At 46.3% G+C, this 19,009-nt stretch overlaps 1 protein-coding gene across 1 annotated transcript; it reads left to right on the top strand.

Annotated features, from left to right (window-relative positions):
* Positions 1 to 975: 975 nt before the first annotated feature.
* Positions 976 to 18,642, top strand: CDC25A (cell division cycle 25A). The gene is made up of 14 exons (XM_056857750.1): positions 976 to 1,036; positions 2,462 to 2,513; positions 3,457 to 3,493; positions 6,230 to 6,331; positions 7,221 to 7,357; positions 8,108 to 8,234; positions 8,658 to 8,735; positions 10,449 to 10,601; positions 12,569 to 12,664; positions 13,167 to 13,229; positions 14,149 to 14,247; positions 15,118 to 15,248; positions 16,596 to 16,707; positions 18,502 to 18,642. Exons 1-14 carry the CDS (start codon positions 976 to 978, stop codon positions 18,640 to 18,642), a joined length of 1,389 nt encoding a protein of 462 aa, XP_056713728.1.
* Positions 18,643 to 19,009: the final 367 nt, after the last annotated feature.

Genomic DNA, 19,009 nt, shown 5'->3' with positions numbered 1-19,009 from the left:
TAGATCTGTGCAGTGGCCTGATTCGATGTGTTTTGAGCAGAGCCAGTAAAATTTGCCACTCCTACACCAGATAATCTGGCCTTCCCAGTTTAGAACATTCCCATGAGATTTTGCACGGTGTTAATTCCTGTAAACTAGTACTGTGAAAAATCTTGGAAGGCTTTTGCTAGCCCCCAACCGATTTCTCATTTCCTCATGTGAAGAAGCTAGATAGAAGCTTTTGGCTGGGGAGGGCGGGATAAAAGTGCAATAAATAAATAAATATTTTGATGAAAATTAATTTCTGGCATTTTCTGGCAACAGGCTAGTTTGCAAAATTTGTAATTGTACTTGTTTATTGCATGAGGCCAAAGGCCATTACAAAGTTGGTCTAAATAAAATATAAAAAGAATTAAAATAGTCACCAAGATAAGATGCCACACAATTGAAATAGCTTAAAAACCTAGAGATTTTAAGTTTCAGGCACTATTTTTGCTAATATTTTCTTGGCTACCAGAGCATATAGGACTGCCATGTATGTAGCAGATAGGTCTACATCCTGAAGGAGGAATATTGCTTTCTCTGCAACTGTGTATGCAGTTATATTAGCTAAAATGGCTGCCAGAAATTTATATCTGGGTTCCCAATGTAGAGGACAACACAGCATGTAGTGAGGATCCTCAACCTCTACCCTACCATTGACACAAATAAACTGAGTAAAAGTTTGCCAAACAAATGGGCGCTACAGTCAGGTGGACGGCTGCTGCCTGGAATGTGGAAACGCTTGTATGTCTGTTGCTTGTGACAGACGTTCATACTCAGAAGCAAGGTCTGTCTGGCTTTCCCAGCCACCCTTTGGGCACTGCATGTGTCAGGGGCATCTAACTCGTAGTGTGCTCCATTTGAATGCAGTGGGAATGCTTTTTGTTCGTAATGTTCTGTAAGATAACAGGAACATCTCTGAATCTTTACAGCCAAAGTGAAAATTGTGTGCAGATGTTGGAAGAAAGGAATATCAATCTGCAAAGGACCACCTCCTCTGATTCTACAGATTCAGGTCTGTATCTTATTTCTGTGTGCAAATTTTTGGATAGCTGCACTGTAAATTGAAAAGCCCTTGATTCAAATATCGGTTCAGCCATGAGATTGCTAGAGGGCCTTAGGCAGAAGAAGAGGTGGAGGGGATCATAATCAAACGTCCAGCATCCTGTGTCCCAGAAAGCCCAACCAGATGCCTCCAGGGAGTTCACAAGCAGGACATGAAGTCCATGGCCTTCCACTGTAACTCTCCCCCCTCAGCAACTAGCTTTCAGAGGCATACAGCCCCTGAATATGGAGGCTCCATCATGGCTAGTAACTGTTGTCAGAGCTGTCCTCCAAGGATCTGTCTGATTCACTTTTCTGGTCATCTAAACTTGTGGCCATGTCACCTGTCAGTGAATTCTGTTAAGTATATGTTAAGTGAAGAAGTATTTTATTAGTTGGAATTGGGTGTCCCTGAATCCAATGCTTCTCAGTCTTTCCCTGCCAGGGAGGGACTGTGGCTCAGTGGTAGAGAAGGCCCCAGGTTCAATCCCCAGCTTCTCCAGTAAAAATGATCAAGTAGCAGGTCCTGTTAAGGACCTCTATATGTTGGACCCTGGAGAGTCACGTTCAGTTTGACTAGTGTCTAGACATTAGGAAGAATTTTCTAACAGAGCGGTTCCTCAGTGGAACAGGCTTCCTCGGGAGGTGCTAAGCTCTCCTTCCCTGGAGGTTTTTAAGCAGAGGCTAGATGGCCATCTGTCAGCAATGCTGATGATTCTATGACCTTAGGCAGATGATGAGAGGGAAGGCACCGTGGCCATCTTCTGGGCATGGAGTATGGGTCACTGGGGGTGTGGGGGGGAGGTAGTTGTGAATTTCCTGCATTGTGCGGGGGGTTGGACTAGATGACCCTGGTGGTCCCTTCCAACTCTATGATTCTATGCTGACTGGATCAATGGTGTGACCCAGCACAAGGCACCTTCATGTGTTCCTGTGCTTCATCCCCTTGATCGTTTTGGTTGTCTTTTTCTGTACCTTTTCCAGTTTTATGGTGTCCCTTTTTCGATGGGAGTGACTAGAACTGTAGACAGTGTTCCAAATGTGGCTGCACTATAGATCTTTATAAGGGCAGTACTATACCAAGGTTATGTTTTCCAAACCCTTTTGTAAGAATCTTTTCATTATTTCTATCTGTCATGACTCCCAAGGTCTCACTCCTTCTCAGGCAGTGCCGGTCATAGTCTGTCAGTGTATGTATGACGTTAGGATTTATTTTTGTACCCAGTATGTTTCATTTTATACTTACACTGAAGTTCCATTCTCTCAGGTGGAAGAGATTCCTTTCAAGTTTTGCTGTATGTACTGCTGTTATGAAAATTACTACGATTTAGTGCTACTGACTACTTTAAAGAGCTATGAGGCATCTTTCATCTGAAAGAATATTTCTCTTCCACAGGCTGCTGTATGGATTCTCCCACCTTGCAGGGCATGAAGGACCTCGATGACCCGTATGTAGAAAACACACCCACCTTTGGGCTTTGTCTGTTGTTTAAAGCTTCTGGGAGGGGGTTAGCCCAAGAGAGTCGGGTTCAGAGGGGTTTGCATTAAACATTTGGAAGGTGTGGATGGTATGGATGTGCACGCCAAAAATCAGTATTTCTTGGATTTGGATTTCAGGGATGGTTTCCATGCTGATATCCTGGATTACTAGGATCCCTAATACTATTTTGGGATTCAGATTTGGGTTTCGCTCCTGAATCCAACATTTTTCAAGTCCACTCCCTCTTGGGGGCTCTTTCAGGGAGCTGGAGTGTTCTTCAAGCAAATTAGACCACAATTGCAGGGAACCTAGTCCTGCCTTGTCCACTAAAGATTCCTTCCCCCATTTCAAGCAACTTGGGTCAAGGGGTCCAATTCTATAGGCCCTTAAAAACAATGTGCCACCAGCCATCCTATTGGTCTCCCGTGTTTCCTTTGGGAGAAAAAAATCCATGCCTTCCCTGGTGCAAAGAAGCCAACAGCTGAATACACAAGAGCAGCCACTGGTCACCTCCAAATGAAAACAAAACCAATGAATGAAATGAAATGTGTTACAAGGCAAAGTTTTGCTCACTCAAAAGAGACAATATTTTGTAGAAAGTATTTTTAACATTTTTCAAAATTTCCCAATTTTTAACTTGGAAAAATTGAAAGAAAAAAAAAAGGCCTCAGTTTTTGTTTTGTTTTTGCTGTACATTTTAGTGTGAAAAACCTTGCCTTATGAAGCATTTTACTCATTCTAAAAAAGAAAAATTGGGTAGCGTTGAAAAAAGACTCCTATCAGAAAAAATTGAAAAAAGTATTTGGAAGTCTGAGGTCGTGCCGCTAGCTTGCTGCCAATACAGTTTGAGCTTAGATGTTGGGTGTTGGCCGGAATCCAGGCTGAGGCCTGTGTGCGCTTTCTCATTTCAGCTTCCGACTTCCAGTGCAAAGGATGCATTCCATCCCGGTAAGTGGCTTGGGAAAGAGACTCCCTTGCTGTGACTTCTACGTTCTGCTGCTTTTTGTGTGCGATAGAGTGATCACATTTCATAAACCTGTTGTGGTGCAGGCGAGGAGCGAGGGCTGTAAGCTGTAAGCGTAGTCTGAGGAACAGTCCAAGATCATTCACAGTGAAGGCAGAGTCCGAGATATCAGTACAGGCAAGGGAAGTCCAAGGTGTTAGTCAGAGCCAGTCCAAGAAGTCAGGATACCAGGAATCCAAAGGATAGCAGGGAAACAAGGCCGGTACACCAGGAGGTTGGTGACAAGTTGCTTGCACAACAGCCAAGCCTAACTGATGGCTTAAATCCCTTCCCCTGCTGCTGTAGCAGAGCCAGCTGATGCTGATGAGGCTGAGTTCACAGGTGGTGCTTCAGCCCTGCTCTTCCTCATCACTGCTACTGGGGAGGTTCCTGTGTAAAGCCTTCAGTCTAGCACTCTGCCGTCTCTGCTGCATTGCCAGACGAACCTGTTTTCTTTTCTGCTCCAGTGGCCTTGGCGAGGCCTCTGGAGACACTCCATGTTGCAAGGTGTCAGGTCCAACTGGAGTCCTTGAGCTGGCAGGCTGCAGGCATGGTGAGTCATCTCCTGACTTTGGCTGATCCTCTATTCTGGCCTCTACTTCCTCTTCGTCAGAGGAGGTCTCTGCAGGCTGACTCTCTGCAGGCTGACTCATGACAAAACCTCAGGTGAAGGGTTTGGGGGGTTGGGAACCCTAGCTGTTATATCACCTGATGATGATTCTCACATAAAGCGTTTTGCAAGTGTGAATGCTGCTGGTATCTAGAAATTCGCGGGGGGGGGGGGGGGAACCCAACCCTGCTTGTGTGTGTATTATATGGCTGTCTGTCAAACAATAGCATTTTAAGCTTGAGTACCGCATTCAAAAACGGTCTTCTCACTGTCCTGGTGGCCCTGTCTTGGCCCTTGATGCTTCAGGCTTTGTTTATTAATTACATTTTTGCCCCGCTGTCCTCAGCCCAAAGGTCAGGGCAGCTTACAAAATCCAGAATAATAAAACCAATAAAACATTAAAATATAATTTACCGTATATACTCGCGTATAAGCCGACCCTAGTATAAGCCGAGGCACCAAATTTGAGGCCAGAAAAGGGAATTTTTAATTGACCCGAGTATAAGCCGAGGGTCGGAAATGCTACACTCTAAAATGGCGGCCGCCATTTTAGAGCACCAGGACGATCTCGCCCCTGCCCCAGGTCGCCCTCCCGCCCGGCCTCCCGAGCCCTCCAGACCCACCCCGACCCCAGCGCCATCCAAGGGGGGGAGGGGGAAGAGCCCCTGAACCCCCTACTCACTGGGAGAGGCAGCGATGCTGCGCTCTAAAATGGCGGCCACCATTTTAGAGCGGGAGGACAAGGCCCGCGGATCAGCTGACAAGCTGGAGGACCGGCCCGGGTGAGGTGGGGGGGGGAGAAGAAACCGCTGCCGCCACCCAGCAGAAGGCACGGTGGGGTGGGGTGGGAAGAAACTGCCGCCGCCACGCAGAAGGCGCGATCGGGTGGGGTGGGAGGGGGAAGAAACCGCCTCCGCGCAGAAGGCGCGATTGGGTGTGGGGGGGAAGGCGGGACAGCCTGCCCATCAGTTGGCTGGCGGGAGCGCGCTGGGAGAGGGCCCGGCAGGAGATTCAGCGCGGCTCTGAAGAAACTGCCGCCTACCGCAAATTACCGTATTGACCCGAGTATAAGTCGAGGTGAGTTTTTAAAGCCAAAAATCATGGCTAAAAAACTTGGCTTATACGCGAGTATATACGGTAAATACATTTAAAAATAACCCAGTCAGTTCAATAAATAGGGTGAATAATACTCCCCCCCCCCGATGGTGCTAAAATCACAGAAATAGCTGGCTGCAGCTCAATGGTTGGCTCTAACCTCCCCCCAAAATGGGGGAAAGTGCTCAGCAGCAGGGGAGGAGAGAAAGATTAGGGTATGATATGATTTGCTTTTAGGCATGCCATTTGCCCGCTTCTGATGGGCATTCTCCCATTAGGTGGGCCCTTCTACCTACCCTTGGGTCTGGACTGGCAGGAGAACAGCAGAGGGCAGAAATGGCACCACGTAATGCTTTGATGTCACATTTGGGTGAAAACCTGGGTGTGTGACGTCTGTGCATCAGCTAATGCTCTGGAAACTGGTAATACCATAGAGCTTCCAGAGCATTGGCTGACGCTACGTCTGCTCCTAAAGCTCCCAGGGTGCCCGGTAGCAGCCTGGCACCCCTATTCACTTTCCATCCGCTTTGGACTTAAATATGAGGGTAGCCGTAACACTTTGTTTCCAGCAAATTGGATTGGGTTGGTGTTCATTTGGGGTGGTCTTGGGGGGGAAAGTGTTGTAATTCACTTATAGAATCATAGAGTTGGAAGGGGCCATACAGGCCATCTAGTCCAACCCTCTGCTCAATGCAGGATCAGCCTAGACTCGAGCATCCCTGACAAGTGCTTGTCCAGCCTCTGCTTAGAGACTGCCAGTGAGGGGGAGCTCACCCACCTCCCTAGGTAGCTGATTCCACTGTCGAACAACTCTGACTGTAAACAAAATTTTCCTAATATCCAGCCGGTACCTTTCTGCCCTCAATTTAAAACCATTATTGAAAGTCCTATCCTCTGCTGCCAACAGCTCCATTCCCTCCTCTAAGTGACAGCTTTCAACTTCTCGATTAATTCTCCCCCCCCTCCAACTTTACAGCAAAGCCTTCTGGGATGTAGCCCTGCTCTGAAGAGGAGCCATTCGGATGTGCTGGGCTGCAGCACCTTTCAGTCCTGTGACTCTGAAGAGGACAAAGAGAACGTGAGCTCAGTTTCGCAGCCCTGCGGGCAGCTGTTTGAGTGAGGGGCGGGGGGTGATGACCACGGGTGTGTCCCGATTCCTGCTAAAGGCATGGGGGAGGTTTGACGGCTGAGAGAGGGTCAAGAAGATCTGTTCTGTTTCATGTAAACCAGTAGACAAAAGTTTTAAGCATCAGTAGTAGTTGTTGTTATTTACTGGACTTTTGACACGCCTTCCCCAGCAGAACCAGGCTCAAGGCGAGTTACAACAATTACAATATACAATAATCATCTAAAAATCTTTGAAATAACCAATCAACAGGTTAAAAACACATACTTAACAATAGATGGCGCTGAAATCCAGCTCACCAATAAGGCAGGTACAGCCCAACCCCCCCTAATTTAAGCCGAGAAGAAGGGTGGGGGAAGGCAGGGAGGCCGTATCTGATGACATTGGCAGCTGTCCACAATCATAGGCCTGGTGGAATAGCTCTGTTTTGCAGGCCCTGCGGAACTCTTTCAAATCCCACAGGGCCCCGATGTTACCAGGAAGAGCATTCCACCAGGCCGAAGCCAAGGCCAAAAAGGCCCTGGCTCCTGTTGAGGACAGCCGCACACTCTTAGAGCCGGGAACCACCAGTAGCTTAGCATTAGTTGTTACCAGTCTTCTACAACTGCCTGCATGCAACTAGTGTCTTTGTGAAACTTCAGCTTTATGAGTCAGTTGTTCATTTGCATTGTAAAAAGATTGTCTAGAAAACTTGGAGGTGAACAGGGCAATAAATCTTTACGGAAAGATTGTAGCTCATGGGACAAGGATGGGTTTTCTTTGGAATCTGGGGTGGCTAATTCAAAAATGGTAAGGGATGATCCTGGATTCAGTTGGTCACATGGTTGTCTTTTCCTTAAAGGAGCCTTTTGAATTCAAAAAGCCAACACGGCCTGCTTCTCGTAGTTCTCTGCGCAACTCTTCCCTTGAAGGTGAACTAGACACTTTAGGGCTGAGGCAGAGGTCTGCCCCAGGGTTTATGGTATGTATCTCTGGAAAGTGTGGAAGTAGGGGAGGGGTTTAGTGGCGACTGTTCATACTCTAAGGCGATCTACTTTGCATCCAGAAAGCTCTGGAGTGCAGTGTTTTGGTTGCGCTGCTCAATTTTGCAAGTTTCTGAGCTTTGTGTACGAGTATTTCCCTGCAGCAGAAGGGGAGTGTGACTGGAGCATATGAAGGAATAGTCTGAAAATGATGTAGGGCATCAAAAATACAAGCACATACTGCTTGTATTTCAGGCCAGATTCCAGACTAGAAACATGGTGTTAAAAAAAGAAGAAGCTATTCTGCACCTTAATATGCTGTATTTGTAATTCTGCATATGTGGAACTATAGAATGTTGAGATCCCTTAGTATGCAGCAGGCAGGGAGAAAACCATTCATAGCAGAAACTGCTTAGCACAACACGAAACACAATGGTGTTTAAAGCGTGACCTGGGAGGTAGCCATTTGAACCCTCATGACTCCTTTGGATGCCAGCTGTTAACATCTTTAAGGCCCAAGAGGCATTTCTGTGCATCTTAGTTTTGCAAGTAGATTGGAATGGATTTTTGTTAAGCTGTTGGATATCTGCTTTCAGCAAGATCATTAGGACCTGCATTTGTGGGTTTACAAAGGTGAAGAGGAGAATTACATAAACAGCCAGAACAATACGCTGTATGAAAACTGTTTTTGGTGCTCTCGTTCATTTAGAGGAAATGCCATAGCTATCAGAGTAATCATTAAACTGTAATTACTTTAGTTTCGTAGTGGCGAAAGTGAAAATAACCTGGGAAGTTACAGCCCTGCTTGTCTGAGGCAGCTCTCTCTGACGGCCCCTGGAACAGAAGATGAGGATGATGGATTCCTAGAGATTATGGATGGGCAAGATGTCAGTGTAAGTGATGGTGAAAGAGTCTAATACCTTATCGGTGGGAGGTCTTTGAGCAGGAGTTATGCTCGGGCTCAGGATATGGTAGGGGGTGAGACATTTGATATTAATGGGCTGTGTTTGGTCAGCAGGTTTTACCAGTGATGAGCAATGCAAAACACTTTGAACAAAAAACAACCGCACATCAGTGGCTGTTGCTAAGAGCAATGTGTAGGGGAAATGTAGGGTGCAGAGCCACGTACTGCCTGAGTTCTAGAACTCTTTGCAGGCTCTCTGTCTAAGGGCGAAGAATTGGGGCTCTGGTTTTCTGTGGTACCCAAGCCACTGTTCCACCAAGGGTGTTTGTCAGGCAATTAATGAAATAGAAATGACAGCTGTTGCAGCTCCTTGCTAGAGGTAGTTGATATAACATCTCGATGATTGTTTCAGAATGACGAAGAGATGCCATTTGGCGTGGCAAGTCTATGGACTGCACCATTAGTGACGAAGACACGACAGGAAACCCAGGTAAGGTTGCTGTCCATGTTCTGTGCAGCTTGAAAGCTAGGGGTTTGTTTGTTTGATTGAAACAAAACACACAACCATTTCCAGTGTAGTGCAAAGTAGCCCTGTTTCATGCCAGGCTTAGAGCTATTAAAGAATGATTTGCTTTTGGAGTGGATTCTCTTTGGTATGTTCAGGTATATAAAGGAAGGACCTTTGTGGTTGTGACACCAAAGCAGTGGAATTCCCTACCCAGTGAGAACCATCTGTCCCCTTCTGTCACTGTAAAGACTGTTTTGTTTGGCATATTCTTATTTTTTTTAAAATAATTTTTTTATTTTTCAAATTCATTCATTTTCAGTTACAATCCATTAACCAGTTATATTATAAAACAAATTTTTCTTATATCTAATATGTATTTCTTTAACTTCCCCTCTCCCCTCCTCTGTCTCTTTATTTTCATTGTTACTCTCTTTGTATTTATTGTCTAATTCTATATAATAAATCACCCATATCGACTTAACAAATCTGAATTATATCAACATATATCCCTTAATATCACAATTGAATTCATTCATACAATATTTTGTCCATGCCTCCCATTCTGTCACAAAATCACAATCTTCTTTTTGATTTATTAATGCTGTAAGTTTTGCCATTTCAGCTAATTCCATCAGTTTTTCTATCCACTCAGTCTTATTTGGTATCTCAGTCATTTTCCATCTCTTAGCATATACCAATCTAGCAGCTGTAGTGGCATACATCAAAAACGATCTCTGAGTCATTATGGTATCCGGTATTATACTTAACAACATCATCTCCAGTGTTTTGGGAATGTTTTGTTGTAATATCAACCTTAATTCATTGTAAATCATTTTTGGCATACTCTTATTGACCCTCCTTCCTGTTTATGTGTCTCTGTTTTGTTTTTAATTGTGTGTATTTTAAGCTTGTTTTAATGCTCTTGATTATTCACTGCCTAGAGGGCCCTAAGTCAGATGGAAAGGCAGCTTTTACAAATTTAAATAGTTTTTAAAATTTAGAATCTGGGATGCCTTACTCATTATAGGTGTTAATTATCTTAGTAACACCTGGGACTTCTCAGCCATTACAGATACTATAGCTAGCTTAGCACACCTAGAGACATGGCCAGTGACTGCTGCTGTGAACAGGCTCTGCATCTTTCTCGATTGCATTGCAGTTTACTTAGTTACATCTACCTCTGTACTTTCTATGCTTCTTGGCTTTGTAAAATATCTTCATATATAAATGTCTGCCTCATGAGGACCTAACGCATGCATCTGACAAGTGATCAGTGTCTGAAACCTTAGGCTAGAATCATCAAATCTCTTTCTTGTTTTTGCTGCAATAAACACAGCTGTCCTTCTAAAATTCAAAGCATTTATTTTATTTAGCATAGAACCTAGTACATGGCTGTTTAACTCTCAACTGCCAAGGCCTGCTTGACAGTCTCTTCTCCTCTGGATGGCACTAGGGCTCTTTGGAGTGTGTGGATGCGGGTTAAGCATCCTGTCTAGAGCTTTGCTGAATCCATCCATCCTGCTCCTGTCCCTTTACAGCCTGTTCAGAGCCTGATCTCGCCTGAGGGCTCACCTCCTCCAGACTGTAGAACGTTCTTGCTTTTGTGAGGGGGCCAGCTCTGCTGAGGCCCAGCGGGATGCTGGTTGGAGCCGTTGGCTACCTGGCAGCGCTAATGCTGCTTTGGCTTTTGTCCAGAATAAACGGTGCCGGCTGCTGGGGGCAGAAAGCAAGCCGTACAGTATGGCCAAGGCCGCCCTGAAAAGAGTGGAGAGATCCCAAGAAGAGAATTCGTCGGGGGCCGGCAAGAGGAGGAGAGATGCTCGTGAAGCACCATCTGAAGAACTGACGGTTGGTAGCTGAAGAACATACAGGGACTCCTCCTGTCCACTGAGCTTGCTTGTCTTAACAGGCACTAACCCGAGGAAGCGGTGGATACAGGAGCTCCCTTGCCTTGGGCAGCAGGTGGAATCATAGAGATGGAAGGGGACAGACAGGCCATCTAGTCCAACCCCCTGCTCAATGCAGGATCAGCCTAGAGCATCCCTGACAAGTGTTCGTCCTGCTGCTGCTTGAAGACTGCCAGTGAGGGGGAGCTCACCACCTCCCTAGGCAACCGATTCCAGAAGAACTCTTGCTGTAAATTTCCCCCCCTAGTGTCCAGCTTGTACCTTTCCACCCGTAATTTAAACCCATTATTGTGAGTAAACCCATTATTGCGAGATGTTGGGTCTGGACACCTGAGGCTCTTTGCAGAATCCTGAGTGGAACTTTTCCCTACTGTCGCTACACAATGATGTTCTCTCGTGGCAGCAGCCGACACTTCTTGCCTTAGTTCCTGGGGCGGAATGGAATTTGGGAATCCTAAGAATCTTTTCATATGTGGCTGACCTGCGGTGGGTAGAAGAGAGTGCATGGGTACCAGGGTCTTTGTCTGCTGGTTTCAGATGGGGTAAAGAAGTATAAGAAGAGAAACTTGAGAATGTGATATCTGAGTATATAGAAAGTTAGAGATCTAGTATTTACGCAGAATATTTCTTCAGAGTCCTGCTTGAGGCAGCTTACAATTAAAAACCATGGTATAAAAATTCTTACGCACTTTTTAAAAAGTCAGCATGGTGTAGTGGTTAAGAGCGGTGGTTTGGAGTAGTGAACTCTAATCTGGAGAACCGGGTTTGATTCCCCACTCCTCCAGATGAGCGTCCGACGCTAATCTGGTGAACCGGGTTGGTTTCCCCACTTCTCCACATGAAGCCAGCTGGGTGACCTTGGGCTAGTCACAGCTGTCTTAGAGCTCTCTCAGCCCCACCTACATCACAGGGTGTCTGTTATGGGGGAGGGAGGTGATCGTAAGCTGGTTTGATACTAACCTTAAGGGGTAGAGAAAGTCAGCATATAAAAACTAACTCTTCTAAAAAGGGGGATACAGCTAATTCTTGCTCAGACTTTCTCTTGACTGTCTTATGCTGTGAGACTTTGTTGAACTGAAGTGCTCTTAAAGTTGAAAATTGCTCCAAACATCTAACTTAATCTTTGCTTTCTATAGTTTAACATTTATAGTCCTGTCTACCTGTTCTTTTCAGGCCTCTTTTGAAAAATGATAATGAAAATAATAGTATAAGTATATATTTATTATTAAGTGCAATTGCGCTTTAAAAGAGTTAAAAAAGCCTCCAAAGGCAAATTACGTAAATATAAGGAATCCATAAGACAACTCAATTGGTTGCACTATAAAAACCACGAAGACTGTATGTGTTTTGGCCCATGGGGTGTTCTTCAGTGCACCAGTTCCACTGTGTTGTGTGATTCCTTACCTTTTAAGGCTTAAAGTATTGATGATAATATTTTTAATTATTGTGGCTCAACCTTCTAGGTTCCTAGCCTGTCTCATGGGTTGGGTGTTGCTCCCTTTGTTTTGTTGGTTTTATCCTTTGAAATACACCATGTTTTTTTCCGTTTTCCATTGTGCTTTCCCCTTTTTCTTTCTGGTCCAGGAGTTTCGAAATTGCAAGCCAGAATTCAGTGAAATGCCCCCCCCCCCAGGCCTCTTCTGTCCTTGATTCTGCTCTTGCATCTTCTCAAATGGGCTTCCAGCATTCTACTTTAAGGCTGTTTGAACACCCGGCTCCGTGGCTTTTTCTTGGCGGCTTGCCTTCCGTGCACCCTTCATCTTTGTTCTCCAAATCTCTCCAGCTAGCCTGCATGCTTCTTGAAGAACTGAAGACAGATGATCTCCAAATGAGTTAGATGTTTGTTAATGAAACCTGAATCTAGCATGGCCTTCAGTGTCTCATGTTTCTTCCTGGTTCTTTCTCCAGAGTCAGGCCCTTGTTGGGGTACCGCTTTCATCCTCAACAGAGATAGAGAATATTCTGGACAGCGACCAAAGGGACCTTATTGGAGACTTCTCAAAGGTAAGGGTGTGCCTTTTCCCTTGACCCAGGGATCCCCAACTCTGTGCCCATCGACACCTTTCCTGGTACCTGCGGAGCGTTTTTAGAAAGCGGGTGGGGCCACATAGGGCTGTCACTCAGCAAAGGCTTCTCATTGGCCATTGGAGAATGTGACTGGCTGTGCAGATTTTTAAAATCACTACTTTGGCAATAGCTGCCACAGCAGCACAAGTATCTTTGCTGCATGACTGCTAAGCTGCAGCAGCCATTTTGTGACTGGCTCCGCCTCCTGAAGCAGCCATTTTGGCTGCACACACCGCACTCTGTCAGAATGGCCAAGGTGCCCACAGACTCGGGAAGGTTGGGGACCCATCTTCTAACCACTTGGTTCTTATGTTTTGACACAGCTGGGGTTTGAGTTTTTCCAGGGCTCTTGTGCTTTGCGGTCTCTTTGCTTTCTGCAATGTTGAGATTGTGCAGCTTAACTTCCTCGCTTCAGTGAAGCCTGGTTGTTGTTTTTTAGGGTTATCTTTTCCACACGGTGGATGGGAAGCATCAAGATCTGAAATATATCGACCCAGAAATGGTAAGCTTCGCAAGCTGTGCTTCCCCCGAGTTGAGTGTAAACCCGCCTCCTTAAAAGCATCTGTTTTGAACATAGGAAGCTGCCTTGGACTGGGCGAGACCACTGAGCAAGAAAAAATAGTAGCCACACCACACCAACACTGCAGTCAGACCCCAAAATACAAAAAAGCATGTGGCTAAGGGACAATACTCATAGATTTAATTATGTACCAACATTATAACTACCTATATATACTGAATGAAATACGTCCAAAGTAACAGCACTCAATAATTTTACTGGCATAGAATCAAGAGCCCGTAAACAAGCCTTGAGCTTGTTGAAACCACTGAGCCACAGCCCCTCTCCAAGAGGAACACATGAAGCTGCCTTCTACTGAACCAGACCCTTGGTCCATCAAAGTCAGTATTGTCTATTCAGTCCGGCAGTGGCTCTCCAGAGTCTCAGGCAGGAGTCTTTCACGTCACCTACATGCCTAGTCCCTGTAACTGGAGATGCTGCCGGGGATTTAACCTGGGACCTTCTGCATGCCAAGCAAATGCTCTACCACTGAGCTAAAGCCCCTCTCCAAGAGGAAGCCATCTTGGCCCATCTGCCATGGTGTTACAGCCTCGAAACTGAGGCAGGTCTCTAAGGTCTTAGGCTGTTCAACATTTCCCCAACTGGATCAAACCTGGGAGCGTGTGTGTGTGTGCAAAGCCTGTGCTCTGCCGCTGAGTCATGACCCTCCTGCTTCACACGGATTACAGACTTGATGTTGTTGTTTCTGGGGATGTGCCTTTTGGTGGAGGGAAGACACTTAAGCGGGCTGTTGCGAGTAAGAAGACGTTTTCAGGATTTAGCGACACTGGTTTGCTTGCTGAAACAAAAGCAGCGGAGCTGCATCCTTGAGGTCTAATTCTTGACTGTTTCCTCCCTTTAGATTGTTGCAGTGTTGAATGGAAGCTTCTCGGGGTTCATTAAGGAGTGTGTGATAATTGACTGCAGATATCCCTATGAGTACGAAGGAGGCCATATCAAGGTATCGCAGCGTTCAAAAGCATCCTGGTTAGCCTGGGGAGCAGTGAAAGCATCTTCAGGTTGCCAGAGTGAATCGCAAAGCAGGCAGGCCAGCCTCGTCCTGGAAATTCTCTAGCGATTTCAGTGTCAGCTTGTGGCCATCTTTTAGCAATTCTCATCATCGCACTCCCGCTGAAGGTTGTGGGGGGGCTTCTTGACAAGGAAAGATGACTGGAACCATCCAATCCCACTTCCTTCCCTAGGCAAAGAGTTGTCTCTTAGAAAATGATGATCTGTACTCAGATTTGATCATTCACAAATACCTGCATTTTTTTAATAGTTGAACACCTGAAACTGCCTTATACTGAAGCAGACTCTTGGCCCATCAAGGTCTGTATTGTCTACTCAGACCGGCAGTGGCTCTCCAGGGTCTCAGGCAGAAAAGGGTCTTTCACATCATCTACTTGCCTAGTCCCTTTAACTGGAGATGCCGGGGATTGAACCTGGGACCTTCTGAATTCCAAGCAAAGGCTCTACAAACTGAGCCACAAAGGGGAGGGAATGGAATGGGGGTGGTGATTGCAAATTGATTAAAAGCTGGGGAGGAGCAGGGTATATATGTACTGCGCAGCTTACTGAAGGAAGAAAACTGCTGTTTCAGAGAGGTAATCTCTACGCAGAGAGGTGGCGCTATTGCCCAGTAGCTGCAAACATTGTGCCGAGAGGGTGTGAGATGAATGCTGCCTCTGGTTGTCAGCTGGGTGGGGCGTTGAGGGTGGGCTGCAGCTTTTCAGCTGCTACGAAATCTGTTGCACGCGACATAAAATGCACAGCAGTATTCGATAGAATGTGACCTGGGTCTGCCAACCAACCAATCGCCCTTCCTTCCCAGGGTGCTGTGAACCTCCACATGGAAGCGGATGTAGAGGCCTTCTTGCTGAAGAAGCCCATCGTATCATCGGACAACAAGCGAGTCATCGTCGTTTTCCACTGCGAGTTCTCATCAGAGCGGGGACCTCGCATGTGAGTGCGCAAATGCCCTCTATGCTGCTGTTTTCAGAGGCTGGCACCTTTGCTGGCAGCACTCCAGGGGAATATAGTGTGTGAGGTTTCATCTGTTACAGTCAGTCGTGTTTTCAGGCGAGCCAGCGTGGTGTAGTGGTTAACAGTGGTGGTTTGGAATGGTAGACTTTAATCTGGAGAACCGGGTTCAATTCCCCATTCCACATGAGCGGCGGAGGCTAATCTGGTGAACTGGATTTGTTTCCCCACTCCTATGCATGAAGCCAGCTGGGTGTCCTCGGACTAGTCACAGCTCTCTCAGCCCCACTCACCTCACAGGGTGTCTGTTGTGAGGAAAGGAAGGGGATTGTAAGCAGGTTTGAGTCTCCCTTAAGTGGTAGAGAAAGTCAGCATATAAAAACCAACTCTTCTTATTGCTAGAAAGGTGGTATATAAGTTTGCCAAATAAGTAAATATTGGCCGTGACAATGGGGGCTTCATTGGGAAGAGTTGGATGACAGTTCGGGGCTCGAGTGGTTCAGGAAAGCCTTTCCGAAGACTGCAAGTCCCAACTGATTTGCTGTGGCAATGAGTATACACTTGGCGGGAGTCATCATATCTTCCTTAGCGATAAAAACTCCTAGAAATACAGAAGCCACAGAGAAAGCCCGTTTGTTTCCAGAAACTAGTGGGAAAAACTGAAATATATCCAGCATCTTCCTAACAAACCTAAGCCTGTGTTGCTGCTTTAATCGTATGAAATGCACAATTTATACCTTATTTGCCATATTTATGGAATTTAAAAGGCTCAGTGACTTGGTTTTCTACAAGGAAAATTGCGCGGATGCCATGTACTTGAGACAGCTGTGAAAAGTTGCACCCTGAGCTATCTTACTAATCTTAGTATTTTAATTTTTGCCATCAGAGAGGGGGGAAATGAAAATTGAAATTAGAAAACAAAGGTTGTAGTAGCAAAATTATAGTCTCATACAGTCCCAATAGACTACGTGCATATTTGGATATTGTATTAGACTTTATAACATTGAAAACACTGAGCTCTTCAATAATGAAGGGCAGGTTTGCTCTCCTTGGGATGCCTGGAGCACAGGCTGTTTCGTGCTTTGTAGGCTGAATTCATCACAGGTGCCTGGAAACAAAGCAGGCACCAGTAAATTGGTTCGAGATTGAGGAAATGTACTGCCAGCCGCTAGCCCCAACGGTAGTCAGTTCTGGACCAGCTAAAATTTCCTATCTGTGCTCCAAGGGAGCCCCATCTCAAGTGCCAACCTGCATGTGACTAGCGTGTGGATAATGTGCTGGAAGAGTAAATTCTTTCTCTCTTGCTCCCTACCCCACCCCGCTCCACAGGTGCCGGTTTGTGAGGGAGAGAGATCGGCTTGGCAATGAGTACCCCAACCTGCACTACCCTGAGCTGTATGTCCTGAAAGGGGGCTACAAGGACTTCTTCTTAAAATGCAGGGTAAGCATTGCTTTGTTTAGGCAACTTAGTTCTTGTCACTTGCTTCCATATGTGTCGTTTGCTCGGCGTATTTGTGTCCTTCTCATGTAGCCTGTCTTACCAGAGAAACCCAACTTGACTTCCTTTGCAGTTTCCCGCTGTTTTTGGATGGACCTAGTTTAGCAGCAGGGCCCAGATGCTTTTCATGCAGGAGATTCTCGACTTGAAGCCCTGCCATTTCCAGGCCTACAGTTGAGGACCGCGGCAGTTTCCGTCTTGGCTGGCCTCCTTACCTATCTCCTTACTGACATTTTCCATCGTACCTATTTGCTACCCACATCCCCTCCCTTGCCTAGGATACCTTGCCTGCTCCTTTTCTTCCACCTCTTGGACTGGCTCTCTGTCACTGTCTCAGGGTTTAATTTTAACAGAAATTGAGGGTTTTTCGATTGTAAATGATGTGATTGTTAATGTTGGAACTTGTGGTGAGCCGCCCTGAGCCTGACTTGGTCAGGAAAGGGTGGGATAAAAATAGAATTGATTGATTAATTAATCAAAAGGCTATTTGGTGCTAGTTTGCTGTTCTCTTCTCTGGGTAGCTTTTGGGCAGCTTTGCAAATAGCTAAATGAAATTTAGTCTTGAGTTGGAAAGAGCACTGTTGAGCTACCAGCCAATTCAAAGGGTCAAGAAACATGTACAGTTTTCTTGCTTATCTGAGAAAGGCACTGCAGCAGCCAGGGAGAGAAGCAGCTGGGCAGATGCTGCCATTTGGGCACCCTTGAAGGTCAGAGTTAGCAGTTGCCTCTTGCTTCAGGCCACATGGACCTGCCCCGCACACCCCAGTCATCTTTGGAGGCCACGTTTTGGTTGCCTCTGCCATCTGAAGCCAGACTAGTGGCAATCCGAGAAAGGGCCTTCTTGGTCTTGGCACCTAATCTTTGGAACTCCCTCCCCAGTTATTGGCCCTCCTTCGAGTGTTTGTGTTTCCAATTGATACATTTTGTAATTTTAACTGTATTTTTAATTGCTCACATGTTTCAGTGTTCTTATGTTTGCTGCCTTGTGGGCCCTGATTGGGTGGAAAGGTGGCATAAAAATATTTTAAACAAATAATGTCTACTATGCAGATTTAGTTCAGTGAGTAAGAACATGAGAACCTAAGAAAAGCCCTGCTGGATCAGACCCAGGCCCATCCAATCCAGCAGTCTGTTCACACAGTGGCCGACCAGGTGTCTCTAGGAAGCCCACAAACAAGACAACTGCAGCAGCATTGTCCTCCTGTGTTCCACAGCACCTAATACAATAGGAATGCTCCTCTGATCCTGGAGAGAATAGGAAAGCATCGTGGCTAGTATTCATTTTGACTAATAGCCATGGATAGCCATCTCCTTCATGAACATGTCCACTCCCCTCTTAAAGCCTTCCAAGTTGGCAGCCATCACCACATCCTGGGGCAGGGAGTTGCACAATTTAACTATGCATTGTGTGAAGAAATACTTCCTTTTATCAGTTTTGAATCTCTCTCCCTCTAGCTTCAGTAGCTGGAGGGCTACCCATTCTGGCTGTTTTGGGGGCACAATCATAGGGACAGGTCACCTGTTGAGTTTTCCCCGCAGTTACCTAGAACAGATAGCAGACCTGTTCAGGAAGAGAAGTGGGTGACCTCCAGCAGACTTGAAAGAAATGCTCAGTAGAGCCCCTGAGGATTTGCAAGAGGGCCAGCAGCAAAGTTGGTGACGCTGCAGCTGCGTTGGTGGAGAGGTTCTGCCCGTGACCACCAGGGTACCTAAGAATTGTTACTTTTCCTCCCCCAGAGCTACTGCGAACCGCAGGGCTATCGCCCCATGCACCACGAAGACTTCAGGGAAGACCTGAGGAAATTCCGCACAAAAAGTCGGACGTGGGCGGGTGAGAAGAGCAAAAGGGAGCTGTACAGTCGCCTGAAGAAGCTCTGAGGTCTCCCCCATGGGGCAGCCAGATTCCACTTGCCTGCCGTGGGGGCAAAAGTAGGACGTGGGCTGGCTTGTTGCCTCAGCCCTGCAGCCCACGGGACATGTTTGCTCCTTGCACAGCCTTTGCATTGCTGCGTCTTGAATCACTTCTGGCCGTGCTATGCGGGAGCACTTGGGTTGCCCGCCCTGTGGGCCTGGCTCCCCGTTTACATTCCTCCCGTGGATCCACGCCGTTTGTGTGCCTCTTGAGACAATCCATGTGAACAGATCTTCCCTGAGAAGCTGTTTGTGCCTTCTGGAGTGTTAACCATGAGATTTTAGTGTGTGTTTTAAAAGTGTACCTTTTAAAGTTTTAGTACAGTCAAATGAA

Source organism: Euleptes europaea, chromosome 11, assembly GCF_029931775.1.
Source record: "Euleptes europaea isolate rEulEur1 chromosome 11, rEulEur1.hap1, whole genome shotgun sequence".
In the NCBI taxonomy this organism is placed as follows: domain Eukaryota; kingdom Metazoa; phylum Chordata; class Lepidosauria; order Squamata; family Sphaerodactylidae; genus Euleptes; species Euleptes europaea.
This window is presented reverse-complemented; position numbering and strand designations above follow the sequence as displayed.